The sequence below is a fragment of the Colius striatus genome, unplaced genomic scaffold (assembly GCF_028858725.1).
Source record: "Colius striatus isolate bColStr4 unplaced genomic scaffold, bColStr4.1.hap1 scaffold_35, whole genome shotgun sequence".
NCBI classification, from domain to species: domain Eukaryota; kingdom Metazoa; phylum Chordata; class Aves; order Coliiformes; family Coliidae; genus Colius; species Colius striatus.
Window position 1 is genome coordinate 2,705,865 of NW_026908519.1, and position 27,082 is coordinate 2,732,946.

General features: G+C 58.0%; 1 protein-coding gene across 1 annotated transcript in view; it reads right to left on the reverse strand.

Annotated features, from left to right (window-relative positions):
* The window catches only part of LOC133629269 (scavenger receptor cysteine-rich domain-containing protein SCART1-like), a 60,225-nt gene that overhangs the window by 26,299 nt on the left and 6,844 nt on the right, over positions 1-27,082 (reverse strand). Inside the window, exons 2-18 of the mRNA XM_062019924.1 lie at positions 19,037-19,234; positions 18,334-18,443; positions 17,047-17,175; positions 14,979-15,114; positions 11,820-11,953; positions 11,188-11,502; positions 10,146-10,454; positions 9,600-9,914; positions 8,651-8,977; positions 8,252-8,566; positions 7,638-7,952; positions 6,913-6,975; positions 6,511-6,825; positions 5,420-5,455; positions 5,048-5,185; positions 4,534-4,629; positions 4,222-4,294 (exon numbers count right to left, since the gene is read on the reverse strand). Of these exons, the coding sequence (XP_061875908.1) occupies positions 4,222-4,294; positions 4,534-4,629; positions 5,048-5,185; positions 5,420-5,455; positions 6,511-6,825; positions 6,913-6,975; positions 7,638-7,952; positions 8,252-8,566; positions 8,651-8,977; positions 9,600-9,914; positions 10,146-10,454; positions 11,188-11,502; positions 11,820-11,953; positions 14,979-15,114; positions 17,047-17,175; positions 18,334-18,443; positions 19,037-19,234 (3,324 nt within the window). The remainder of the gene's footprint in view (positions 1-4,221; positions 4,295-4,533; positions 4,630-5,047; positions 5,186-5,419; positions 5,456-6,510; positions 6,826-6,912; positions 6,976-7,637; positions 7,953-8,251; positions 8,567-8,650; positions 8,978-9,599; positions 9,915-10,145; positions 10,455-11,187; positions 11,503-11,819; positions 11,954-14,978; positions 15,115-17,046; positions 17,176-18,333; positions 18,444-19,036; positions 19,235-27,082) is intronic.

The window sequence follows — 27,082 nt, forward strand, 5'->3', positions numbered from 1 at the left end:
TCTGTTCAGATGTAAAATCCCAGATTACAGGAGGTGATAACCGTCCTAGGAATTTGCCTAAATTCATCCACATACCCTGCCACCCAGGGACTGGCCGCTTCAGGGGGCATTTTAACATGTTTCCATCGCAAATTTGTACTCTCTGATACCCAGATGACTCCAGATTCCACAAGATATATAATATACCAACCATGTTAATTAGTAATATTAAAACTCTCGTATAAGGGTGACTAAGGACCTGGGAAGTCTGTGTAACAGAATTGTCTAGATCAGTCCGAGCTGAGGAGAAAGAGGTGCTTTGCCCCATGGCCTCCACAAGATAGCTCCCACAGCACACTAAATTCATCAGTAACAGAATGAGACTTGCTATTATTATTTGGGCCATCATGTTCCCAGGCCCTTTCATCCTCTTCACAAAATTATATAGCCAGCTTAGCAAAGCTATTAAGGTTAAAGCACAGCCGAGAGTCAATGTTAGGAGCATCATGTTCCCAAACATTAGAAAGTGTAAGATAAGCTGCATAACAGCAAGGCCCCGTGACCAGCACAGGAACTTTGCTCTCATTGGTTTACTGTAATTGCAATGCAGTTAATGTAAATCTGCTATTATCTCGCCCCACGTTGGGCGCCAAAAGGGCTGTGGTAGTTTGAGCCTGGCTGGATGCCAGGTGCCCACCACACCGCTTTACCCCCCACCTCCCGAGAAGCAAGCCAGGGAAGGGGAGAAAATAAGATGGGAATCTCGTGGGTTGAGATAAAAGCAGTTTAATAAGTAAATAAGCAGCAAAGCCGCGCGCGCGGGAAGCAAAGCAGAAGCAGATAAGCTGTTACTCTCTACTTCCCATCAGCAGCGATGTCCGGCCACCTCCCGAGAAGCAGGGCTTCAGTACGCGTAGCGGTTGCTTTGGGAAGGCCAGAAATGAATCTCGCCTCCCCTTCCTGCTCCTTTCCCCCAGTTTATATTCCTGAGCTGACGTCATATGGTATGGAATATCTCCTTGGTCAACCTGGGTCAGCTGTCCTGGCCATAGTCCCTCCCAAGATCATGCCCACTCACAGCTATTGGTGAAGGTGGGGGAAGGAATGCTGGAGGGACAGCCCCGATGTTGTGCAAGCGGTAGTCATAATATTGATATCAACAGTAAGCACAGCACTGCAGGAGCTGCTGTGGAAAATCACTACCGTCCCAGACCCACTACAATTACAAAACCCAGATGTGATGTGATTACAAACATCCCTGTTGCAGTTTCCAGAAGTTCTGTGATATCACAGAGCACTGTTGCAGTGCCCAGATGTGCTCTGATGTTAAAGAGAACTGCTACAGTTCTCAGGTGTGCTGTAATGTCACAGAGCATTGTTAAAGTGTCCAGTAGTAATGTTATGTCACAGAGAACTGTTGCAGTTGCCATGTGAGCTGTGATGTCACAGAGAACTGTTGCAATGCCCAGATGTGCTGTGATGTCATGCAGCCCTGTTGCAATGCCCAGATGTGCTGTTTTGTCACACAGTCCTGTTGCAGGTCCCAGATGTGATGTCACAGAGAACTGTGGCAGTGCTCAGAAGTGCTGTGGTGCCACACAGTGCCATGGCAATGCCCAAATGTGCTCGGATGTCACATATTTCTTTTTTTCAGTGCCCAGTTTTACTGTGATGTCACAGGAAACCGTTGCAGTGCCCATGTGTGCTGGGATGTCACACAACACTATTACAATGCCCAAATGTTCCGTGATATCACAGGGTACTGCTGCAGTGCCTAGATATTCTGTTGTGTCACAGACTCCTACTGCAGTTCCCACATGTGCAGTGTCCAGTTGTGATGTGATGTTCTAGAGCACTGTTGCAGTGCCCAGATGAGCTGTTCTGTCACAAAGCACTTTTATAGTGACCAGATGTGCTTTGCTGTCACAGAGGCCTGTTACAATGCCCAAATGTGCCTGGATGTCACACAGTCCTGTTTCAGTGCCCAGATATGTTGTGATGTCACACAGTCCCACTGCAAAGCTACATATGCTGTGATATCACATAGTCCTTTTGCATGTCCGAGATGTAATGTCCCAGAGAACTGTGGCAGTGCTGGGAAGTGCTGTGGTGTCACAGAGAACTCTTGCAGTGCCCAGGTGTGCTCTAATGTCACAGAGCAGTTGTGATGTGATGTCACAGAGAACTGTTGCAGTTGCCATATGAGCTGTGATGTCACACAGCCCCATGGAAGTGCCCAGGTGGGATGTGATGTCACAGAGCCCCGTTACAAAACCCAGATGTGATGTGATGACAAACATCCCTGTTACTGTGTCCAGATGTGCTGTGATGTCACAGAGCACAGTTTCAGTTTCCATATGAGCTGTGATGTCACAGAGAACTGTTGAAGTGCACAGATGTGCTGTGATGTCACACTGCTTGGATACAGTTCCCAAATGTGCTGTAATGTCACAGGTTCCTACATTGACTGTGATGTCACTCAGCAGCACTGCAAACCCCAGATATTCTGTGATGTAATAGACCACAGCTTCACTGCCCAGATGTGCTGTGATGTCTAACAGCCTGGATACAGATTCCAGATGTGTTGTGATGTCACAGAGCACAGTTTCAGTGGCCATATGAGCTGTAATGTCACAGAAAACTGTTGCAGTAACTAGAAGTGCTGTGATGTCACAGAACACTGTAACATCACATCACATCTGGGTTTTGTAACGGGGCTCTGTGACATCACAACTCATGTTGCCATTGCAGAAGTCCTGTGTAACACAACAGCACATCTGGGCACTGCTACAGTGCTCTGTGACATCCCAGCACATGTGGGCACTGCAACAGTTTCCTGTGACATCACAGTACATCAGAGCGCTGTAAAAAAGAAATGTGTGACATCTGAGCACATTTGGGCATTGCCATGGCACTCTGTGACACCACAGCACTTCCCAGCACTGCCACAGTTCTCTGGGACCTCACAGCATATCAGGGAACTGTTGTGTGACATCACAACACACATCAGACTCAATGATCTTAAAGGTCTTTTCCAGCTGCAATGATTCCATAGGTCTATGAGCTGTTGCACAGCCGTGTGAGGTGCTGAGGGACAGGGGTTGGTGATGGGCTCAGCAGGGTGAGGCTGCCGATTGGACTTGATGATCTCAAAGATCTTTTCCAACCCAAATGAATCTTTGATTCAATGATTCTATGTCAGGATGGAAATGTTTCTGTCAGCAGGAATCTTCCCCAGAGACCAGAGGCCCTTGCAGACCCTGAGCCTGCTGTCCCCAAGACGTGCCCCTTCCCCACTGTCACGTCTTTGTGCTCTGATCCCCCCCAGTCAGCCTCGGGGACAGCCCTTGACCCTTGGGCAGCCTGGCACCAGCTCTGGCCCAGACCCCCAAGGGATTTTAATCAGAACAAAGAGGAGGCACAGCCTGAACACAGGACACTGAAGGCAGAGGAAATGTCTGGCAAGGGCCGAGGGCTCCCTGGAGCTCAGGGCTCTCCCAGCCGCACAGCTCCTTCCTCCCTCCCAGCTGCTCCCAGCCCCGCAGCAGTGACGGGCTCTCCTGGCCCAGGGATGGGCCACCCTTGTGCCCTGAGCTGCGGTGTCACGGCCTCACTGTCCTCAGGGGGATGTGCCAGGGACACCTCTTGGGCATCGTCGTAGCTCCAGCATTCTGGGCACAGGCACTGGGCATCTCCCTCAGCTCCAGGGGCCCCGGCACTGCTCTGGGAGCACAGCTTTGTCTCTGCAAAGCAGCAAGGCAGACTGTAGCACATTTGGACATCTCCTTCCTTCCCTCTCCTCACCACTTCAGAGATGCTGAGTCCCCCTCCACCCGTCCTGTCCCTCATCCCCATCCCCTCACCTCCAGGTGCGTCCCTGGGCCCTGCTCCCTCCTCCGCTGCCCTGGGCACTTCCCAGCCTCTCTGCCCAGACACAAGGTCCTCCCCAGGGTCAGAAACCTCCCTGGCATCATCATAGCCATCTGCTGGGCCACCTCTGGGCAGGACAGGGACATCTGGAAGCAGAAAGGAGCCGAGGTTGGTGAGAAGATGCATCGTGCAGAGAAGAGGACGGGAGGTAGCGCAGGGACACAGGGCTCGGGCACTGGTGGCTGCAGCGGCACAGGAGATCCCCATCTGCTCCCCAACTCTGATGGTGGCACTCAGGGGGGCCACTGTCCATCCCAAGTCTGCAGCGATGAGTCAGCAACCCCTTCCTGCCCCCCATTACCTCGTGCTGACCCCAGACCATCTTCCTCCTCGCTGTCCATGTGATGGGGCTGCAGCTTGGTCAGGGACCCCTCCGAATAGGAGCCTGGAGAAGTGACCCACAAAGCCAGGGCTGAGTGGGGAGGAGGGCCCAGGACTGACCCTGTGCCCTGGGACAAACCCAGCTGGGGTGGGCAGAGCTGATGGGGAGGAAGCTTCTGTCCTGGGCCAGGACCTCTCTGCTCTCCCCACATTGCTGCAGGGACCTTGGGCCTGGGGGCTGCAGGGAGTCAGCTGCAGCTGGGGACCAGGGGACAGAGCCCCCAGGGATGGACCCAGACCCACCTGATGGGTTAAATCTCGCCTGCTCCTCCCACACTGGGCTGTAACTGATCTCCTGGTACACGGCCTCAGGGAAGGGCTCCAGGGCTGTCTGGGAGCCTGTGGATAGAGGCTGTTCTGGCTCAGGGACAGGCAGTTCCCACCTTCTCTCCCCTCCGCAGCTGCCCCCTCTCTGCCCCACGGATCCATAACACAGCCCCTGCACTGCCACGGGGAGCTGAGGGCTGGGCAGAGGAGCAGCCTGGGGCCTGACACCACGGGGATGGACCCTGCTGCCCTGCATTCCTCCTGTGCCCATCTGCCCCAGCCCAGCTCTGGCCATTTCTCGCCCCATCCCCAACTCCCCCCTCTCGGGACTCTCTTCCCCTGGCTGCTGCTGGCCCATCGTCAGGCAGTCAGAGGCACAGCAGCAGCACACGCCTGTGCCCCCAGCTCTGCCTGTGCTGACACACACACCCCACAGCGCCCTGGCCCTGCCAAGAGGCACCTTCCCGTGGCAGCGTGGGGCAGGACCCACCTCTGCGCTCAGCCCTGGCGCTGAGCACTCTCCAGGCCAGGAGGACCAGCAGCAGGCAGACAAGGGCTCCCAGGATCATGCACATGATGATGGGCAATGAGACACTTCTGCTGCTGGTCGGGTGGCCCCGAGTGGGATCTGCACAGGCAGCGACACACAGAGGGAAGCACCAGGCCAAGGAGCACTGGGGGGCTGGAGCACCCAGCCCTGACCCCCATCATACCGTGGGCAACTCACAGCCCTCCCCACCCCCAGCACCCATAACCCGCTGCCTCCTCGTGGGAGTTTCCCCCCAGTGAGGATCCCCTTCCCTCTGGCTGGGTCACAGCCTGGTCTTGAGGAGACTCGTTGCTGATGGGAAGGACACGTCACCTGCTCGAGGGGTCAGTGCTGCTGTCCTGGGCGCAGCTGCAGAGGAGGAGAAGGAGAGATGAGCTAAGAGGGGGGTATGTGGGTACCAGGAGCCTCCACCCTTACCTGGCCTGTGTGTGCAGACACCCCTGGCACAGCCCCCCTGAACCACCCCTTCCACAGGGCTGCTCAGGGGGCTGCGGCAGAGCCCAGGGCCCTGCTCTGAGCCTTGGCCAGGGCAGCATCAGCAGCCTGGGAGTTCAGAGACTCATAGGATAGTGGGGGTTGGAACGGATTTCCAGAGCTCATCCAGCTCACATCCTGCTACAGCAGGTTTCCCTTGCTCAGGGGGCAGAGGAATGTGTCCAGGTGGGTTTGGAGAAGGAGCCTCCACACCCTCCTTGGGCAGCCTGGGCCAGGGTTCCCTCACATTAATAGTGTAAGAGTTTCTCTTTGCGTTTTAGTGGAGCTTTTTGTTTTGCAGCTTTTGTCCATTACCCCTTGTCCTGTGACTGGACATTGCAGAAAAAATGTCACCTCATCCCCATGACACCCACCCTTTAGGTACTTGTCAGTGTTAATGAGATCTCCCCACAGCCTCCTGCAGACTAAACAGCCCCAGGCCCCACAGCCTTTCCTCATAAGGAAGATATTCCAGTCCCCTCATCATCTTGCTGGCCCTGCACTGGCCTCTCTCCAGCAGTTCCCTGTCCCTCTGCAGCTGGGGTGCCCAGAACTGGACACAGGACTCCAGATGACGCCCCACCAGATATGGCAGAGCAGAGGGGAAGTAGAACCTCTCTCGACCTGCTGCCCACCCTCTTCCTGATGCCCTCAGGATACCATTGGCCTTCTTGCCCATGAGGGCACGTTCCTGGCTCATGTTCAGTTTATCAACCAGGACTCCAAGGTCCAGAAGTGCCCCTGGGGGCTGCAGAGCCTGGCCGGGCAGCAGCTGGAGGACATCCAGCCCCACAGAAGCTGCTGTCGACATGGGACCAGGCTGCCACGCTCTGCAGGAACAGCCTCGCTCTCCAGAGCTCTGAGGGCAGGATGGGACCTGCCCCAGCTCCATGCAGTGTCCCGGGCAGAGCTGCAGCCCCTGCACTCACCCGCGCAGCGCACGGCCGCGTCCTCCTTGTGCCGGCAGAGCCCGCGGTCCCCGGGCCAGGCCCAGCAGTGCTGCAGAGCCGCCTCTGTGCCCCGACACCCCACCTGCTCCAGCCAGATGGGGCCCGTGCCCTCCCCAAAGGCAGCCTCGGGCAGGGCAGCCACGGCGGGCCCACAGCCCAGCTGCCTGCAGGCCACCTCGGCATCCCGCACGTCCCACGTGTCGTCGCACACCGTCCCCCAGGAGCCGCGGTGCCACAGCTCCACCCGGCCCGAGCAGCCGTCCTCTCCTCCCACGGCGCGGATCCTGTCCCTGTCTGCAGGAGGCACAGAGCTGCCAGGGCAGCGGGACGGTGGGCACAGTCCTGCCAGGCCAGAGGGGCAGCAGAGGAGCAGCTCCCTACCTGTGCAGCTCGTGGCGTTGGGGCACGGGGAGCCCGGGGTTGGGGTCATTTCGGGCCGTGTCCCTGCAGAAGGAGATCAGAGAAACATGGAGTCGTGGAATCATTTGGGTAGGAAAAGCCCCTGAGGCTGCTGGAGTCCCAGCCCTCCCCTCACCCTGCCCATCCCACCACTGACCCACAACCCTCAGCACCTCAGCTTTGGGATCCCTCCAGAGATGAGGACTCCCCCACCTCCCTGGGCAGCCTGGCACAGGGGGCGGACAACCCTCTCAGGGAAACAGTTCTGCCTCAGCTCCAATCTCAACCTCCCCTGGGGCAACTTGAGACCCTTTCCTCTTGTCCTGTCATTCATTACTAGAGAGAAGAGACCGACCCTAACATCAGTCCATCTCCTGGCAAGGTTTTGCACAGACTACTCCTGTCTCATCTCAGTCTCGTCTTCTCCAGGCTCAACTCCCCCATTCCCTCAGCGCCTCCCCAGCCCCTTTTGCTCCAGCCCCTTCCCCAGCTCCGCTGTCTGGCTCTGGCCAAGCTCCAGCCCCTCAGTGTCCCTCTGACAGTGAGTGAGGGACCCAGCACTGAACACACCCCTCGAGCTGCAGCCTCACCAGAGCCCAGCACAGGGGACAATCCCTGCCCTGCTCCCGCTGCCACCCCAGTGCTTATCCCAGCCAGCAGGGAGGAATTGCTGGGTGGATACTGGTGCCCATGCAGCTCAGAATTACCACGGCAGGTGATGTGGGTCACATCTCGCAGCTCGTCGCACGACCGCGGGTTCCAGGGATCGGAGGGACATAGCCAGAAGGAGCCGTGTCTCTCCTCACACTCCACATGGTCCAGCCAGGCGGGGCCAGACACTCTGCCCCGTGGCCATTGTATCTCCAGGGTCCCTTCCTTCCCGCAGCCCAGCTCCTCGCACGCCAGTGACACAGTTTTGGGGGTCATGGAGTTGGAGCAAACGCTGCCCCAAGTCCCGTTGTAGAAAACTTGCAGGCGCCCGGAGCAGCCGTCGCTGTTCTCCAGCCTCAGGGCCGTGAACTCTGGGAGGAAAGGCCCCAGAGGGGAAGGGGCTGGTCTGGGGCTCTGGGAGCAGGGACAGCCCCGCTCCCCCCGGCCCCTCAGCCGGGCAAAGTGCCCCTTTGCAGCCACGGGCACAGGCATGTCTGTGATGGACACACGGCCCTGCCCTTCCCGCTGGGCCTGGGCCACGGCGGAGCAGCACAGGGAGCCCGGGGCACGGAGGGGACCCTGCGTGGCCGTCCCTGGGCTGGGCTGGGGCGGGAGCTCAGAGGCAGCCAGGAACAGTCTGTGCCCCGGGCCCTGGGCTCCCGCCACACACCTGAGCAGACGGCTCCGGCGTCCTCTTTGTGCCCGCAGTCGTGCCGCCCCCAGGGCCCGGCCGGGCAGTCCCAGAGAGCGGCTTCGGCCCCGGAGCAGTTGACGCCGTCCAGCCAGATGTGCCCGGAGCCCTCCCCAAAGGCGGCAGAGCCCGGCGCCCGCACGGCCCCTCCGCAGCCCAGCTGCCGGCACACGACGGCGGCATCGGGCAGGTCCCAGCCGTCGTCGCAGACGCTGCCCCAGCTGCCCTGGGAGTAGATCTCCACTCTCCCGGCGCAGCGCCCGGGCCCGTTCGCCAGCCGCACGCGCCGGCTCCCTGCGTCGGGGACGGAGCCCAGATGGTGGCGGGGGCCGGCTGCCCACCCACTCTGTGCCCCGGGGGGCCCGTGGGGACACTCACCCTCACAAACCACCCCCACGTCCTCGGCGATGCCGGCCGCCGGCGCGGCCTCAGTCGGGGAGGTGCTGCAGAGGCTCAGCTGGGCCTCGTGCCCCTGGCACCGCACCCCTCGCAGCCCCACGGGGCCCGGCCCTCGCTCGGCCTTGGGCGGGTTGTAGGCCGTCTCTGCCTCTCCGCACCGCAGCTGCCGACACGCCACACGGGCCTCCGCCACGGCCCACTGCTCAGACAGGACTCTGCCCCACGTCCCGCGCTGGAAGATCTCCACTCGCCCGGCGCACCGGCTCCCTCCCCCCACCAGCCGCAGGGACCCGGAGCCAGCGGGGCCTGGGGAGTTGTGGAATCACCAATCATGGACTCACACAACCCTTTGGGCTGGCAGCAAAAGCCCCTGAAGCTGCTGGTGGGCTTGGCAGGGTGAGGGCAGGGCTGGGACTGCAGCAGCTTCAAGGCCTTTTCCAACCTAAGCCATTGGTTCTCTGCTGGAGATGGGCCCTGGCAGCCAGTGTCCCTGGCAGGGAGCAGAGCTGAGGAGGCTGCCCCAGCAGAAAGGACAGCTTTGGGGCTGGTGCTCACCAGAAGCCCCAGCCTGGCTCTGTGCCTCACCCCCTGCTCTGCTGCTGCTGCTGGGGGCAGCCAGGCAGCCCCGTGGGGCTGAGATCATGCCTGGGGCTATTTCTGTGTTGCTGGGACAGGGCTGTCTGCAGCCAGAGGGGTGGTTTGAGCCCCACAGCCCTGTCCCGCACCCAGCACCCCGAGGGACATCAGAGGAGCCTGAGCCTGGAGGTGGCCCTTGGGGCTGCCCTAGGGGACAGGGACAATGTCTCTCTGCAGCCCTCAGGGCTTCTGCAGGGGGAAGTGCAGCCTGGACGTGCCCCGGGGTCCCCTGCCTTGGGCTGCTGTCATGCCAGGAGACAAAGGAGCGAATCCAGGGTTTGTCAGCCCTCACCTGAGCAGACGACAGCAGCAGCATCCTCATGGGAACATGGGGAGGCCCCCAGCACGGTCACTGGGCACTGTCCCAGGTGGGCTTCAGTCCCACTGCAGTGGAACGAGTCTCTCCAGACGGGGCCCGTTCCTCTCCCAAAACTCCCTCCTCTGGGAAGGGACACGGCAAAGCCACAGCCCAGGTGACCACAGAGGACGTGGGCGTCGGAGAGGTGCCAGCGGGAGGCACAGAGGCTGCCCCAGGTCCCCTGCACGTGCAGCTCCACCCTCCCCTCGCACGCCGTGCTGCCGTTCACCAGCCTGAACCCTGCAAACCCTGTGACAGACAAGAATGGAAGGGGATGGACTTGTGCTCTGGCTCCTTCAGGAGCTGGGGAGAGGTCAGATGGAGGAGAGCTGCCATCCTCCTCCTCCACCTCTTCCCGCATCATTGTGGGGCTGCAGACCCCACATCAGCCCCTCTGTCCTCAGGCCCAGCACGGTCCCTGCCCCGCTGCCCTGTCCCCAGCACATCCCTGGTGTTTTACACCCCAGTGAGAGTCCTTACGTGTGCAGCTGAGCCAAGTAGCAGCTCTGGGGGTGCAGAGATGGTCTCTGGGGGTCTCCCTGGGGCACAACTGGAGGAAGGGTTCATTCCCTGCACACTGCAGCTCTTTGTCCCACATGGCACCGGCGCTGGTTCCATCACGAGCTGCCCCTCGGATGTTCAGGGCTGCCCCACACTGCAGCTCCCTGCAGACCACAGCAGCAGCTCTGGCACCAAAGGCTGAGGCACAGACACTTCTCCACTTATTCCCCTTACGGATCTCCACGTGTCCTGAGCAGTCATTGTCCCCTCCAACCAGCCGGACAAACCCTGGAGCAGACAAAGCCCCATGTGAGTTCCCAGCACCTGCTGGCAGTTACCTGCCCTGATCCCACCTCATCTCCAAGGAGGCCACAAAGTGCCCCACAAGCCCCCCAGCAGTTCCCAGTGGGTGCTGGTGGCACAAACACACCAGGAGCAGCCCTGGGCTGCAGCACCTCTCAGGGCAAGGACGGGCACTGAGGACAGTGCAAGCGCTGGCACAGGTCCTGTGGCACAGGGCAGCTGGGGCTGGGATAGGCAGGAAAGCTGCAGCAACAGGTCACCTCAACTGCATGGGGCTGTGACTCTGTGGGCTGCAGCTCAGGGGTCACCCTGGCAGAGGAGTAAGGTGCCAATAGCCCCAAAGTCCCTTGTTATCTCCTGCCATTCCCCAGGGCTGTGGGTGGCTGCATGAGACGCTGTGGGTGCCTCTGGCGTGGTGGGACCTGGCCCGTGGCAATGCCAGACTGCTCCTGGCTGAGTGGGAGGAGGAAGATGGGAACTGAGACACAATGGGGCAGGGAGGAGGCAGGCCAGGCACTGACTGAGAGTGGGCTGAGCAACCTCAGGGCCCAGGTTTGGGGTGAGAACCCGGACTGGGTTCCTATTGTCCTTTGTCAGGACTGGAGACACCAGCAACACCAGCTGCAGCTTGGCAATGTGACCAGCCAGCCTGGACCCTGCTCTCACACACTCTCATTGCTCCTGGAGGGCACAGTCAGGTCCCTTTCTGGCCTCTTACCTGAACAGCTCACTCCAGCATCCCAGCTGTGACCACAGTTGTTCTCACCCCATCCGCTGTGTGTACAGTTGGACAGGGCAGACTCGGAGCCACGACACTGAACATCAACCAACCAAATGGGGCCAGATCCTTGTCCAAAATGTGCATTCCAAAAAGCTCGAACAGCAGATCCACATCCCAGCTGCTTGCAAACCACTGCAGCATCTTTCAAGTCCCAGTTGACACTACAGACAGTGCCCCACTGTCCCTTGTGTTCCACCTCCACTCTCCCAGCGCAGCGGCTGCCACCATCCACCAGCCTCAACTCTGCAGCCCCTGAAACGCCAACACGGGGCTGGTCAGGAGAGCACTGAGCTGCACACTACAGCTCTGGGGTCCCCACTGCCCAGGCAGAGGTAAAGGCACCTGAGGGACAGCCCTCCCCATCCTGGGCTGTCCCTGGGGCAGTCTGGGGGTCCCTTTTCTCCGCAGCTCTGCAAAGGGCTGAGGCTGCCCAGTAGCAGACCTGCTGTACCATTCACAGCCCCACAGCCTGCAGTACATCCCCACTAATACAACCCCCCCTTTCCCATGCCCCCTCTCTCCTCCCCAGCACAGCAACCCCCGTATGGCCCCGTGCCCCAGCCCCACACCTCCCTCTCCCACCCACACAGGCACAGCATCCACTCCCTTGAGCACCTTCTGCCCCTCGTCCCAGCGGCACCCGTGAGGAAACCCTATTGCCAGAGGTATCCCGATGAGCACGCTGGTGCCCACTGGCCCTGGGCTGTGGGACAAGGGAGCCAGCACTTACCCCTGCACAGCTGCAGCCCGAGGAGCGGCCACAGCACCCGAGGCCACAGGAGTCCCTCCGTGACCATCCTGAGCCTCCTGCCCCGCGGGCACAGCCCTGCTGCTCCCCACTCCCCGGCACGGCTCCCGCACCCTCGTGGGGCTGCTGCTGATGGGAGGGTGAGATCTCTGAGAGATGCCAACGCAGCTGCAGGAGCCAATCCAAGCAGCAGCACCTTTTGAGATGTGATCAGGAGCTCTCTCCCCTCTGACACAGCTCAGCCCGCCAATGAGCTTCTCCAGTGCCCTTCATGCCCATATATGAGGGACACCACGGTCCCAATGCAGGTGCCACGGCTGCTGCCATGGGGCAGAGTTATGGGCTGAGGCAGGCGCAGAGGGGAAATGGGTCTCCAGGCCCTCAACTGGGAGCACTGGGAGCACTGGGAGCACTGGGAGCACTGAGCATCCCCAGGGCTACACTCATCAGAGAACCCACGAGGGCTGTGTCCTCCAGCCCCGAGCTGTGGGGCTGCACTGGCTCTGTGTCGGGGTGGAAAGGGAACAGCCCCTGCCCTGCTGCAGCCCCTGTGGGACAGCCCTGGGCTGGGGGCAGAGCTGCAGCCCCGGCCTGCAGGAACATCCCTCCTGGAGAGCCTCAGGACAGGGCCCCGGCAGGAGCCGCGCTGGGACACGTCCCCAGCCCGGCAGCAGGAGAGGCCCCAGCGTGTCCCCAGCCGTCCCCGTGTCCCCCAGGGGCCGTTGTTCCCTGCAGGCAGATGCATCGGGAGCTGCAGCTGCAGCTGCACAAACCGCAGCCCCCGTGGCCTCGCAGCACTCGCTGCGCTTCCCCCACAGCGCCCGGCCAGGAAGCCTGAGGTTTCCTCCTGGCACCCAGCCTAGGCACAGCCCCGCGGGGCCCCGACACACCCCCAGCCCCACTGCTCCTGCCGGGGCTGCTCCTTCGGCCTCGCAGAGACGCCAATCGCAGCTCCTGGCCCCTGGGATGGCCCCATGGGGGGCACTGCAGTGATGTCACCTCACACCCACATACAGGCACCCCTGACATGTTGTTCTCACTTTCTCACTCCCTTCTGCTGCAGCAACTTCTTCCCCTTCTCCAGTCCATTCATCACAGAAGCTTTACCTCCATCACTTGCTGGCCAGGCCTTGGGCAGCAGCGGGTCCAACCCCGAGCTGACTGGCCCTGGCCCTGGCCGGTACAGGGAACCACCTCCTGCTCAGCAACAACCTGCAGCTGCTCAACTTGGGCAACTTCATCAACAGGTTGTGTGCCAGGCTGGCAGGCGGCTGCTCCTCGTGCCCAGGCTGTGCTCTCCTCACACTCTGCTCCCCCCGTTTCCCATAGTGAGCATGTTTGTGTGTAAGTTCTTTGGTGGCATCATCCCTGACACGATCCAGACCCCAGATGACAAGAGCTTGTGTCACCCTTGAACTGCACCAGTACCACCAGCTGCTAGAAAAAGCCCAGTAGATACCCAAAAATCTTGAGTCTGGTCACAAGAGCTTGGGGAGGAGTGGTGATCCCCCAGAGTGGTGATCAATGGCACAGAATCGAGTTGGAGGCCTGTGGCCAGTGGGTTTCCACAGGGATGGGTTCTGGGGCCAGTCTTGTTCAACGCCTTCATCAAGGACCTGGGTGAGGGGACAGAGGGACCCTCAGTGAGCTCCCTGATGGCACCAAATTGGGAGCACTGCTTGACTCCCCAGAGGCTGTGCTGCCAGTCAGAGGGATCTCAACAGGCTGAGAGTTGGGCAGAGAGGAACCTGATGAGGTTCAACAAGGACAAGGGCAGAGTCCTGCAGCTGGGGAGGAACAACCCCCTGCACCAGGACAGGCTCAGGGTGACCTGATGGAGAGCAGCTCTGCAGAGACAGACCTGGGAATGCTGCGTGATAATAAACTGACCATGAGCAGCAACGTGCACTCGTGGGCAAGAAGCCAATGGCAGCCTGTGTGGGCAGCACATTGAGGGAGATTCTGCTCCCCCTCTCATCTGGAGGTGTCCAGCTCTGGGCTCCACAGTTCCATGGAACTGCTGGAGAGAGGCCAGTGCAGGGCCACCAAGATGATCAGGGGACTGGAGCATCTTCCATATGAGGAAAGGCTGCAGAACCTGCAGCTGTTTAGTGTGGAAGAGACTGAGGGGGTGAGGGAGCCCTGGCCCACGCTGCCCAGGGAGGGTGTAGAGGCTCCTTCCTTGGAGCTCTTCAGGACTAACCTGGACACAGTTCCCGCGTGACCTGATCTAGGTGGGAGCTGCTTCTGCAGGGGGTTGGGCTGGATGATCACTACAGGTCCCTTCCAACTCATACCTTCTGTGATTCTGTGATTCTCTGATACTCATTGAATTACAGACTGTCTCATTAGCTACAAAATACATCTTTATTAAAACCAGGAACAGTCTTGAACCCACAGAGGGGATGGAAGAACACAGAAGCAGGCGGAAAAGAGAGCAGGGAGGAAAAGGCAGACACAGCAGGGGAATGAAGCCTGGAGGGGAAACAAACACACAGCAAAAGGCCCAGCAGTGGCGAGACTGAGGTCTGGGCCAGCTGGTTGGGGCACTCCAGGGGCAGGAGTTCTTCTTCAAGAGCTGCTCCTCAAGGAAGCTGCTGCCCAGGCCGTGCTCCAGCTTCCCAGCAGTGATCTCTCCATGGCTGAGGTGACAGCTGGTGCACAGAAACACAGCAAACCTGGAAGTCCCAGAGCAGCGTCATTGCACACACGTGCCCGGCAGCCTCCTGCCAGGCCCTGGCACACGGGGAGGAGCGTTTCAGTGCCGGGACCAAGCGGTATCTGCCCTTCCCGCCCAGCACGCCCGGCTTCCACACAGCCCCCACCTTCTGTGCCCCCCTCTCCCCATCTGTAAAACCAGAGGGGCACCAGGAGCCAGCCAGGGCGCTGAGAGTTCTGCCCTGTGGGCAGCAGAAGCCCAAGAGGCCACGTGCTCGATGTTCTCGGTGCAGGCGACAGTGAGCAGCACAGGCAAGGACACAGAATGGAGCTGGATGCCTGAGCCGTGAGCAGGAGCTGCAGGCCCCAGCAGAGGCGACAGATGCTGCGCTGGTTCTCCACTGGGCCGTTCCTGGAGCACACACCCAAGGCCATGAAGCCCCAAAGCAGCAGGTAGCCTGCGGGAGAGCAGAAGCATGGGGCAGGCAGCGCCCGGCAGGCTCAGCGGGGCTGACAGGAGCTGCTGAGCTGCACCCGCAGCGCTGCAGGGAAACCTGACGCCGGAGCCCACGTCTCTCAGAGCACCAGGGCAGCGGCTGCGGCAGCCACGGGGGCAGCAAGCCCCGGCTGTTCCAGCAGCACCTTGCAGCTCCAGGAGGAGACACACGCAGTGCAGAAACAGCCAGTCCAAAGGGCTCGGTGCCTACCTAGGAGGTACTGCCAGTAGGCTGCAGATCTCCTGCAGCATCTTGAAGATCAGCTGCCGCAGGGTCTGTGAGAAACACCACCCTCGGAACAGCAACAAGGACCCGGCACCTTCCTAGCAGAGGAGATGGCAAGTTGAGGACAGGCAGTGGGCAGCTGTGGCTACCTGCCCCCAGCTGCTGAGCCCTTGCCCTGCAGAGCCAACGGGCACTGCCCACGCAGCCCTCCTTGTCCCCAGCTCACGGGGTGAAGGAGGTGATACCTGCTCAGCCTGTCCCCACAGAACAACAACAGGCCAAGGAAGTAAAGCAGGAACAGCTTAGGGTCAAAGCCTGGACACAGAGTGTGTCCAGGCAGAGAGGAACCCCGGCACGGTGCTGTCTGGGCTGAGCTCCATCCTGCCACATGGTCAAAGGGGCAGGGAAGGGACAGAACCTGCCACAAGTGCCCCAGATTCCCCTGCTTTCTATCCCGTGGGCAAACACAGGCTTCTGTGAAAAGCTGCTGCAAGTATCCCCTGTGGACTTTAGGAGGAGCTTCCATTTAAACATAAGGAACATATTTCCCTGTTAATGTGAGGGAGCCCTGGCCCAGGCTGCCCAGGGAGGGTGTGGAGGCTCCTTCTCGGCAGGTTTCCAAACCCACTTGCACACGTTCCTGTGCCCCTGACAAAGCAGAACCTGCTTTAGCAGGGGGTTGGGCTGAAGGATCTCTAAAGGTTCCTGACAAGCCCCATCATTCTGTGACTCTGTGGGGGGCAGCCAGGCCCTGCCTCCAGCTGCCACAGTCATGGCCGGACGCGGCCTTCCCTGCAGAGCCCCGCACAGCCCAACACAGACACATCACTTCACAGGCATCACACAGTCACAGGATCATTTCAGCTGGGAGAGACCTTTCAGCTCTTGGAGTGCAGCCTCTGTCCCAGCCCCATCACCCACCAGCCCATTTCCCTCAGTGCAACACCCACCCGGCTCTGAAACCCCTCCAGGGACGGTGACTCCAGCAGCTCCCTGGGCAGCTGTTCCAAGGCCTGACAACCCTGTCAGCAAAGAAATTCCTCCTCATATCCAGCCTGAACCTCCCCTGGCACAACTTGAGGCTGTTTCCTCTTGTTCTGTTGCTTGTTACCAGGCAGAACAGACTGAGCCTCATCTCTCTTCAGCTTCAAATAGTTGTACAAAGCGAGAAGGTCTCCCCTGAGCCTTCTTTTCTCCAGGCTAAACAGCCCCAGAACCCTGAGTCCTTCCTCATCTGAGATGTGCTCCAAATCCTTTCCTGGCTTGGTAGCTGCCTCTGGATCCTCTCCAGCACCTCCATGTCCTTCTTGTAGAGAGGGGCCCTGAACCAAGCACAGTATTGGAGGTGCAGCCTCACCAAAGGCGAGTCCAGGGCAACGATCAGCTCCTTGCTCCTGCTGACAACACTGTTCCCAATCCAGGCCAGGATGCCCTTTTTGCCTATCCTGGATGACTGAATGCATCCAGCTGGGAAGCTGAAGCTCATTAGTGATGCTTCAGCAGCAGGATTTGGGTTAAAACTGGGCTTTCTGGGAAGAATGAAGCATTTCTTACACCAGCCACAGCCCTGCTCTCTGTGCCCTTGCCCATTCACACCAGCTGCCCAACAGGAGCCCGAAACACAACAAAGGGTGAAAAGGAAACAATCTCTTTGGGGATGGGTCTCACCTGTTTTCATTTCCTTTTCCTTCTTGGAGATCTTGCCTGTCTCTTCCGTGACCTTGGCATCTCCCTTCTCACACAGGCAGAGAACTGAGGCGCCGGCGCTGGCCGCTTCCACCACCGCCCACAGGGCCCCTGAAACACAAACACAGAGCACGTCAACAACCAGCAACCTGCAGGCTGTCCCCTAAAAGAGGACAAGGCTTTCAACTCAGCTCATCAAGAGAAAGGGGCTGGGGACAGTCAGACACCCCACTGGAACGAGGCTTGGAGAAGGTTTTCGCAGCTCCAGCTGGAACACTGCACAGGGACTCACAAAGTTCACCCCCAGATGTTTCCAAACCCTCCCAGCTTCTCCTCTTTCTGTGAGCACCTTGCTTTTTGCAAGAGGCTGGTTTGGGAAGTGCCTCTGCTGGGGGCTGTTTCTGTGACTGATGGTGTGTGGTTTAGGTGAAGGGGATGGCTCTGAGCAGGAGGGTGCTGACAACACTCAGTGAGAGCCCAAAACCTTGCACCTACCTGACAAATCACCACCACAACTCCTTTTGTCACCTTCCTGCCTGCCACAAGCATTCACAAGGGAGAAGTAGACTTGGAAGTACAGATAAAACCCCAATGGACGCAGTTCAGAGGGTAGCAGGACACACAGAGGTGAGGGTAGGACACGTTCAACCACACCCAGGGGGAAGAGGAGCAAAGAGCTGTGCCCACCACATGAACCCAAGGAGCAGACAGCACTGACCAAGAGCCCCCTCCCACTGACGGCCCTCACGGGGCTTCCTGTAGGGAATTCAAAGCCCTTTATATCACTTTAAAACACCTGACTCAGATGAGAACCTGTGGGGCAACCAACTGTTCAGCACAGCTCTGCATTTGCTTCTCCCAAACGTGCTCACACTACCTGTGAGGGAGAAGCAGCAGCGGAGACACCGAGCCAAAGTGGCAACCTCCCGCCCCAAAAGGAACCTAGGCCAGAGGCAGCCGCCCCACAGCCCCGTGGCTCTCTCCTGAGCTGCAGCCACCGTCCCCTCCAGAGAGGTGTCTTCAGAAGAAATCCCCAAGTCAGCTGCTGGAGAGAGGGACCCGGCACTACCGATGCGATTCCCGACCCGGGAGGGCTCCAGGAACCCTTTCAGCTGTTGTCACCCCTCTCTGGGGCTGGACTTCCCTCCCCCTCCCCCGCCATGGGACCGCATCAAGCAGCGTTTAAACACAACAGCACGAAGGAAATAACGCGGGGCGGGGGAAGAGCGGGACACACAGTTTTTGGGGTGAGCGAAGCGTGTCCCAGACCGCTGCCAGCGCCGGGGCCGCCTCCCCCGGGACTCCCCGCCGCAGAACGGGGCCCAGCCCGGTCGCTCCCGGCTGCCCGGGGCTCGTCCCGCTCCGCCGCGGCTGCCCGGCTGCAGCGGGGAAGCGGGAGCGGGTCAAACCCCGAACAGAAGAGCGGAGCGGGGCAGCGCCGGGGCGGGCCGCGGGCGGCAGCCCCCGCCGGGCCCGGGCCCCGCTCCCGCTTTCCCCCGCGGCACGGAGGGACGGCGCGGCCCCGCCTCCCCCCGCCCCGCTCCGCGCCGCCGCCGGGGCCCGAGGAGCCGCCGCGGAGCCGCGTTCGGCCGCCTCCCCCCCACCGGCGCCCGCGGGCGGCTCTCGGGCTCCCGGGGCCTCGCCGCCCGCCGCGGGCCCGCCGCCGCCTCCGCCCGGCCCCGCCTCACCGGACACCCCCGGCCCGCTGCGGAGCCCCCTCCCCGCCGCCCTCCCGCCGCCCCCCGGCCCGCCCGCGGCCCGCGCTCACCGCCGGCCACGAGCCCCCATCCTGCACCTGCTCGCCGCCCGGCGCTCAGCCGTGGGGAGCTCGGCCGCCTCCTCCTCGCCCCACACGGCCGGAGCCGCCTCCGCCGGGACCCCCGGGAGCAGCCGCCGGCGCCGCCCCCGCGCTGAGAGACCCCCGGCAGCGCGAGCGGCGGCGCGGGCTCCGCGCGGGGCACGCTGGGACTACGACTCCCGGCAGGCACCGCGGCTGCCGCCGGCGGCTTTGCGCGACAGCGAGGCGCGGGCGCTGACGGGAAATGGAGTCCGCGGGGCGGCCGCGGGGAAGCGGCGCCTGTCCCGTGGCTGCCGGTGCTCCCGGTCCCGCTCCCGCCCCGCAGCATCATCACCTCTGGGCACAGGCGTAAGAATCGCCCGAGGGTGGCAGCTGGAAGGGCCGTCACTAAAAACAGTCACAGAACGGTGGCAGTTGGAAGCGACCCCTAAAGCTCATCCAGCCCAACCCCCATCTCAGGCGGGTCCCACCTAGATCAGGTCACACAGGAGCGTGTCCAGCTGGGCTTGGAAACCTGCCGAGAAGGAGCCTCCGCAGCCTCCCTGGGCAGCCCGGGCCAGGGCTCCCTCACCTCAGCACGGAAATAGCTTTTGCTCATGTTTCAATGGGACATTTTGTGTTGCAGCTTCTTTCCATCAGCCCTTGTCCTGTCACTGGATACAACAGAACAAAAGTGCTGCCCCAGCCCCCTGACACCCACCAGTGATGTATTTGTCAGTATTAATGAGAACCCCCTGCAGTCTCCTCTTACCTAAACAGCCCCAGGGCCCGCAGCCTTTCCTCCTCACACACATGTTCCATCCCCTCAGCATCTCAGTAGCCCTGTGTTGCCTCTCTCCAGCCGTTCCCTGTCTCTCTGGAGCTGGGGACTCTGCCCTTACTCCTGGTGACCCTCAGCGGGTTCCTCTCTGCCCAACTCTCAGCCTGTCCAGCTCTCACTGACTGGCAGCACAGCCTCTGGGGAGTCAGCCAGTGCTCCCAGTTTGGTGCCATCAGGGAGCTCACTGAGGGTCCCTCTGTCCCCTCACCCAGGTCCTTGATGAAGGCGTTGAACAAGACTGGCCCCAGAACCCATCCCTGTGGAACCCCACTGGCCACAGGCCTCCAACTCGATTCTGTGCCATTGATCACCACTCCCTGGGGGATCACCACTCCTCCCCAAGCTCTTGTGACCAGATTTTTGGGTATATACTGACTTTTTTCTAGCAGCTGGTGGTACTGGTGCAGTTCAAGGGTGACACAAGCTCTTGTCATCTGGGGTCTGGATCGTGTCAGGGATGATGGCACCAAAGAACTTACACACAAACACGCTCGCTCTGGGAAACAGGGGGAGCAGAGTGTGAGGAGAGCACAGCCTGGGCACGAGGAGCAGCCCCCTGCCAGCCTGGCACACAACCTGTCGAAGGAGCAACCCCATGCACCAGGACAGGCTGGGGGTCGAACTGCTGAAAAGCAACTCTGCAGAGAGAGACCTGGGAGACCTGATTGATAATAAACTAAATATAGGCCAGTAATGTACCCTCGTGGGCAAGAAGCCAATGGCATTCTGGGATGCATCAAGAAGAGTGTGACCAGCAGGTCGAGGGAGGTTCTTCTTGCCCTCTACTCTGCCCTGCTGAGGCCTCATCTGGAGTTCTGTGTCCAGTTCTGGGCTCCTCAGCTCAAGAGGGACAGGGAACTGCTGGAGAGAGTCCAGCACAGGGACACCAAGATGGTCAAGGGTATAGAACATCTTTCATACGAGGAAAGACTGTGGGAGCTGGGGCTGTTTAGTCTGGAGAAGAGGAGACTGAGGGGTGATCTTATTAACATTTATAAATATCTAAAGGGTGGGTGTCAGGAGGTTGGGACATTCCTCTTTTCTATAGTAGCTAGTAACAGGACAAGGGGTGATGGGATGAAGCTGGAACACAAAAAGTTCCACCTAAACATAAGAAAAACCTACTTCACCATGAGAGTGATGGAGCAGTGGAACAGGCTGCCCAGAGGAGTTGTGGAAGCTCCTTCCTTCGAGGTCTTCAAGACCTGCCTGGACACATTCCTATGCGACCTGAACCTGCTTCTGCTGGGAGGTTGGACTAGATGATCTCTAAAGGTCCCTTCCAACACCCACCAGTCTATTATTCTAAGATTCTACATCTTTTAATGTCACAGACCAATGTTGCAGTTCCGAGTGGTGATGTGACGTCACAGAACCCCGCTGCAGTGCCCTGCAATGCTGTGATTTCATGGAGCACTGCTGCAGTGCCAAGATGCTCTATGATGTCACATCGCCCCCTTCCAGTCCCTAGATATGCTGTGATGTCACAGAGCACTGGTGCAGTGTTGAGATATGCTGTGTTCTCACAGAGCACTGTAGCAATGTGCAGTTGTGATATGAAGTTGTACAGCACTGTGTCAGTGCCCACATGTGCTGTGATGCCAGAGAGTCCCGTTTCATTGCCAGGATATGATATTATGTCTTAGAGCACTGCTACAGTGCCCAGACGTCCTGTGATGTCACAAAGCACTATTGCAGTGCCCAGATATGCTATTATATATCAGAGCAGTGATGGACTGCCCAGATGTCTTGTAATTTCACAGAGCACTATTGCAGTGCCCAGTGGTGATATGAAATCACAAAACCCCGCTGCAGTTCCCTGGAGTGCTGTGATTTCACGGAGCACTGTTGCAGTGCCAAGATGTTCTATAATGTCATACAGCCTCCTTCCAGTGCCTAGATATGTTATGATGTCACAGAACACTGGTGCAGTGCCTAGTACTGCTGTGATGTCATAGAGCACTGTAGCAGTGCCCACATCTGCAGTGATAGCACAGAGTCCTATTTCAGTGCCCAGATATGATGTGAACTCACAGAGCACTGCTACAGTGCCCAGACATCCTGTGATGTCACAGAGCACCGTTGCAGTGCCCAGTGGTGATGTGATGTCACAGATCATAGCTGCAATGTCCTGGAGTGCTGTGATTTCACGGTGCACTGTTGCAGTGTTGAGATATGCTGTGATGTCACAGAACACTGAAGCAATGTGTAGTTGTGATACGATGTTATAGAGCACTGCTGCAGTGCCCACATGTGTAGTGATGTGACACAGCTCCATTTCAGTGCCCAGATATTATGTAAAGTCACAGAGCACTGTTGCAGTGTCAAGATGTTCTATTATATCACACAGCCCCCTTCCAGTGCCTAGATATGCTATGATGTCACAGAGCACTGTTGCAGTGTCGAGATATGATGTCACAGAGAAATGTAGCAATGTGCAGTTGTGATATGAATTTATACAGCACTGTTACAGTGCCCACCTTTACTGTGATGCCAGAGTCCCGTCAATGCCCAGATATGTTGTGAAGTCATAGAGCACTGCTACAGTGCGCAGACGTCCTGTGATGTCACAGAGCACTTTTGCAGTGACCAGACGTGCTGTCATGTCACACAGCCCCGCTGCAATGCCCAGATGTGCTGCTGTGTTACACAGTCCTGTTACAGTGTGCACATATGCTGTGATGTCACAGAGCACTGTTGCAGTGCCCAGTGGTGATGTGATGTCACAGAACCCATCTGCAATGTCCTGGAGTGCTGTGATTTCACGGAGCACTGTTGTAGTGCAGAGATATTCTGTTATGTCACACAGCCCCCTACCAGTGCCTACATATGCTGTGATGTCACAGAGCACTGGTGCAGTGTCGAGATATGCTGTCACAGAGCATTGTAGCAATCTCCAGTTGTGATATGATGTTATAGAGCACTGTTGCAGTTCTCACAGGTGCTGTGATGCCACAGAGCCCCCTTTCAGTGCCCAGATATTATGTTATGTCTCAGAGCACTGCTACAGTACCCAGATGCCCTGTTGTGGTTTGGCCCAGCTAGCACAGCAGCACCACAACAGCCTCTCGCTCGGTGACCCCATTCACCCCCACCCTCTCTGCCCCTGATACGTTAGGATGGCAGAGGCTCCAGCAAAATGGGAGTAAAAAGATAAGCAAGATTGTTGTGGATTAAGACAAGGGCAGGGAGGGCTCACTGTCAATTACAGTTCCGGGCAAAACAGACTCCAGTACTCGACTTAGAGAGGAAAATAGGAAAGTTTATTCTACAAGAAACAAAAGTGAATAAAAGCAAAAGGGGAGCAGGATGATGAGAATTACAACTGACACTTTAAGATCTCACACCCCATCCGTCCTTTCTTCCCAGACCTAGCTCACTGCTCCCGATACCTTTCCTCCTCCCCCCTCAATGGCTCAGGGGGGCAGGGAGTGGGGGATGTGGTCAGTCTCTCACAGATGGGCTCTGCCGCTTCTGTCTTCTCAGATGAGGACGACTCCCGGCATTCTTCCCCTGCTCCAACACGGGGTTCCTCCCCCAGGACACAGTCCTTAATGAACTTCTCTGGGGTGGGTTGTTCCCAGCAGCTGCGGTTTCTGCCCATACACGGTCCCTCACACAGGGGACAGTCGCTGGTGAATATCTCTGGTTTGGATTCTTAACCATGGCTGCAGTTTCTGCAGTTGCAGGGTCCCTCTCTCGGGACAAGGACTCTTCTGGGCATAAGTTTAATGAGCTGCTTTGTCGTGGGTTCCTCCCCACAGTTACAGCTCCTGTGGATATTGGGTCCCCCCCACGGGACATGGCCTCCTCTGGCCATTGTCCCTGTCCCTGGCTCGGGGCCTTTAATGAAGTGAATCCCTGCCCCTGGTCCGGGGCCAGCTTTAGCAAAATGAGTCTCTGCCCCTGATACAGGCTCATTGTCAAAATGAGTCTCTGCTGCTGATACGGGCTCATTGTCAAAATGAGTCTCTACTGCTGATGCGGGGTCTTTAAAGAAATGAAAATAAACCTCAGCTTCACCAGGTCTCTCCATAGAATGCAGGGAGGTCTCTGCTCCAACACACCTCCTCCTCTCATCACTGACCTTGGAGTCTGCATGGTTGTTTCTGTCACTGTTCCTACTCCTTGCACCAGCACCAGCCAGAAGAAGAAGAAAAGGGCAGAAGAAGGAGGAAGATGCAGGAAGAAACCTCCTCTCCCGGCTTCTTCTTAAAAAGTGATGGTGGAGGCGTCTCATTGGCTCAGCCCCAGCAGTGGGTCTGGCTCAGAGCTGGGGAGAGTTGAGAGCAACTTCTTACAGGAGCCATCTTTACAGCCCCTTCCCCCTTACCAGAAAAGGCTGTCATGTCAGACCATGACAATGTCCCAGAGCACTATTGCAGTGGCCAGATGTGCTGTCATGTCACACAGCCCCGCTGCAAAGCCCAGATGAGCTTTTCTGTTACACAATCATGTTGCAGTGCACACAGATGCTGTGATGTCACAGAGCACTGTTGTAGTGTCCAGTGGTGCTGTGACATCACAGAACAATGCTGTAGTGTCCTGGAGTGCTGTGATTTCACAGAACACTGGTGCAGTGTCAAGTGTAATGTGATGTTACAAAACCCCGCTGCAGTGTCCTGCAGTGCTGTGATTTCACGGGGCACTTTTGCAGTTCCAAGATGTCGTATAATGTCACACAGCCCCCTTCCAGTGCCTAGATATGCTATGATGCCACAGTGCACTGGTGCAGTGTCGAGATATGCTGTGAAGTCACAGAGCACTGTAGCAATGTGCAGTTGTGATATGATGTTATAGAGCACTGTTGCAGTGCTCACATGTGCTGTGATGCCACAGAGTCCCATTTCAGTGCCCAGATATTACGTGAAGTGATAGAGTAGTGCTACTGTGCCCAGACATCCTGTGATATCACAGAGCACTATTGCAGCACCCAGATATGGTATATATATCAGAGCAGTGATGGAGTGCCCAGATGTTTTGTAATGTCACAGAGCACTGTTGCAGTGCCCAGATGTGCTGTCATGTCACACAGCCCTGCTGCAAAGCCCAGATGTGCTTTTCTGTTACAGAATTATGTTGCAGTGTGCACATATGCTGTTATTTCACAGAGCACTGTTGCAGTGCCCAGTGGTGCTGTCACATCACAGATCCCTGCTGCAGTGTCCTGGAGTGCTGTGATTTCACGGAGAACTGTTGCATTTCCAAGATGTTCTATGATGTCACACAGCCCCCTTCCAGTACATAGATATTCTATGATGTCACAGAGCACTGGTGCAGTGTCGAGACATGCTGTGCTTTCACAGAGGACTATAGCAATTGTTATAAACTGCTGTGATGCAGTTCACTGGCCAATTTAAGTGACTCATGGATCAAATTTATTAAGCAAGCGGCAAATAAGCAAAACAGCGCTGGGCGGCCGGGAGACGCTGCTCACCAACGACTCACGAGCCCCCTCCCGTATCACAGTCCCTTGATACAGTCCTGATCAGTCGGGTGCATCGCTCCCTGGTGCACTCTGCCTATGTGCTCATCTTGTGACTAGTGGGTCTTCTTCTGCCTCCTGGTGGTTGTAGGGTGGTCGCTGGCATGAAGTCAGTAGTCTTCCTCTAGTGGCCCACTCATGAACTCTTCTCTTGGCTCTTATCAGCTCATGAGCAACCTATTGTACCTGCTATAAGCATCTCAGCCAACTGCAGCTGTGCACATTGTAGAAGCTTTATGGTTAAAGTTTTACAAGACTTTAAACGGTTCCTTGCACAACTGTTCTTTCATGATTTGATCAACGAACACGACCTTTTCCATTACACTGCCTTGCAGTGTCACTATCTGGTTTTCTCCAGCTGAGGATTGTGCCTCCCCAAAATCAAGTGCACATTTGTGTGGATGGAAAGCAGGAGATGTCCTTGAGCTTGCTGAAGTGTGAGCTGGCCTTTAGGCTGCTGTTGTTAGTGCAGGCAGGATGTTTGGCTCAGCAACAGGGGAGAGAAAAATGCTTTCAGAACTAGAAGAATGTAGTGATCAAAGTCCCAATTGTAGGACACAGACGGTGACACAGAAGGGAGGCAGCAGGGCAGCAGCCAAAGCCCGTGTTTCAAGGTGCTTGTACAAGAGCACAGTTGCAATACACCAAAGGATGCAAATACTTGTGCAAGTCACATAGGCTGCCCATAGAGTACTTAATTCTTCCTGCACTGCAGCTGCCAAACTCAGGCTCTCTGTCCAAGTGCAGAGAATCGATGTCTCTGGCAGAGCTCCCATTTTCTCTCTGAGTGCCCTGTGTGAAAAAGCAGGGAGAAGATGGTGAGGCTGAGTGATATTTGCCAGTCTGCAGCTTGTCCTGCTGCCCTGGCTGGGACAGCTGCCCTCTCATTTTCATATGGCCTCAGTGTTTCTGCTCTCAGCTTTTGTCTGCTCAGCAAAGTCTGCTCCCCACCAGGCTTTCATGGAAGGAGTGCTGGAATGGGACCTGTGTCAGGGTGCTCTTTAACACAGAGCATGAGTGCTAAATGAGTAGATGAGCCCTGTTGTGTGGAGCATGGGAGGTGTAGGCAGGAGCCTGTCAAGTCTTTGGAGGCTGTCATCCTGTGGTGCTGGAATGGGTGAGAGACATGCACGTGGCTGCCACCTCGTATTGCCATGACCCTGCTCAGATCCTGCACAGCCAGTGCACACAGAGAGTGTCCACAGAGAGTGTCCACACACCCTGTGTGTTGCTCATCCAAAGCATTTCCCTGTGGCCTTTGCTACTGTAATTCTCTGGCGCAAGCCACTGGCCATAGAGCACTCTGCTGCAAAGGTGATGGCTGCCCCTGCTGTGTCTGTAGCTTCTGGTGGGTTCTTGGGGTGCCCCAGCCCTGTCTGCCTGCTCCTCCTGACAGGAAAGGCAGGGAGTGCCGAACCGTGACGAGAGAGCTGCTCCAAGGAGTCCCAGAATGCCAGAATGGTGGGGGTGGGAAGGGACCTCTGGAGCTCATCCAGCCCAACCCTCTGCTAAAGCAGATCCACCTGGATCAGGTGGCACAGGGACGTGTCCAGGTGGGGCTGTAAAAGCTGCTGAGAAGGAGCCTCCAGCCCCTCCCTGGGCAGCCTGGGCCAGCGCTCCCTCAGCCTCACACTCAAGAAGCTTTTCCTTGTGTTTAAGTGGAACTTTTTGTGTTCCAGCTTTTGCCCATTACCCCTTGTCCTATCACTGGAGACAGCAGAAATAAGTGCTGCCTGTTCCTCCTGACATCCACCTTTTAAATCCCGCTAAGTGTTGGTGAGATCTCCCCTCAGTCTTCTGTCGGCTGAACAGTCCCTGGTCCCGCAGCCTTTCCTTGGAGCACGTGCTCAGGCCTCTGACAGGCTTTTGAGGTGCTGGGAGCCTGCCCTGGAGGACACGTGCCAGGCCTCCGAGG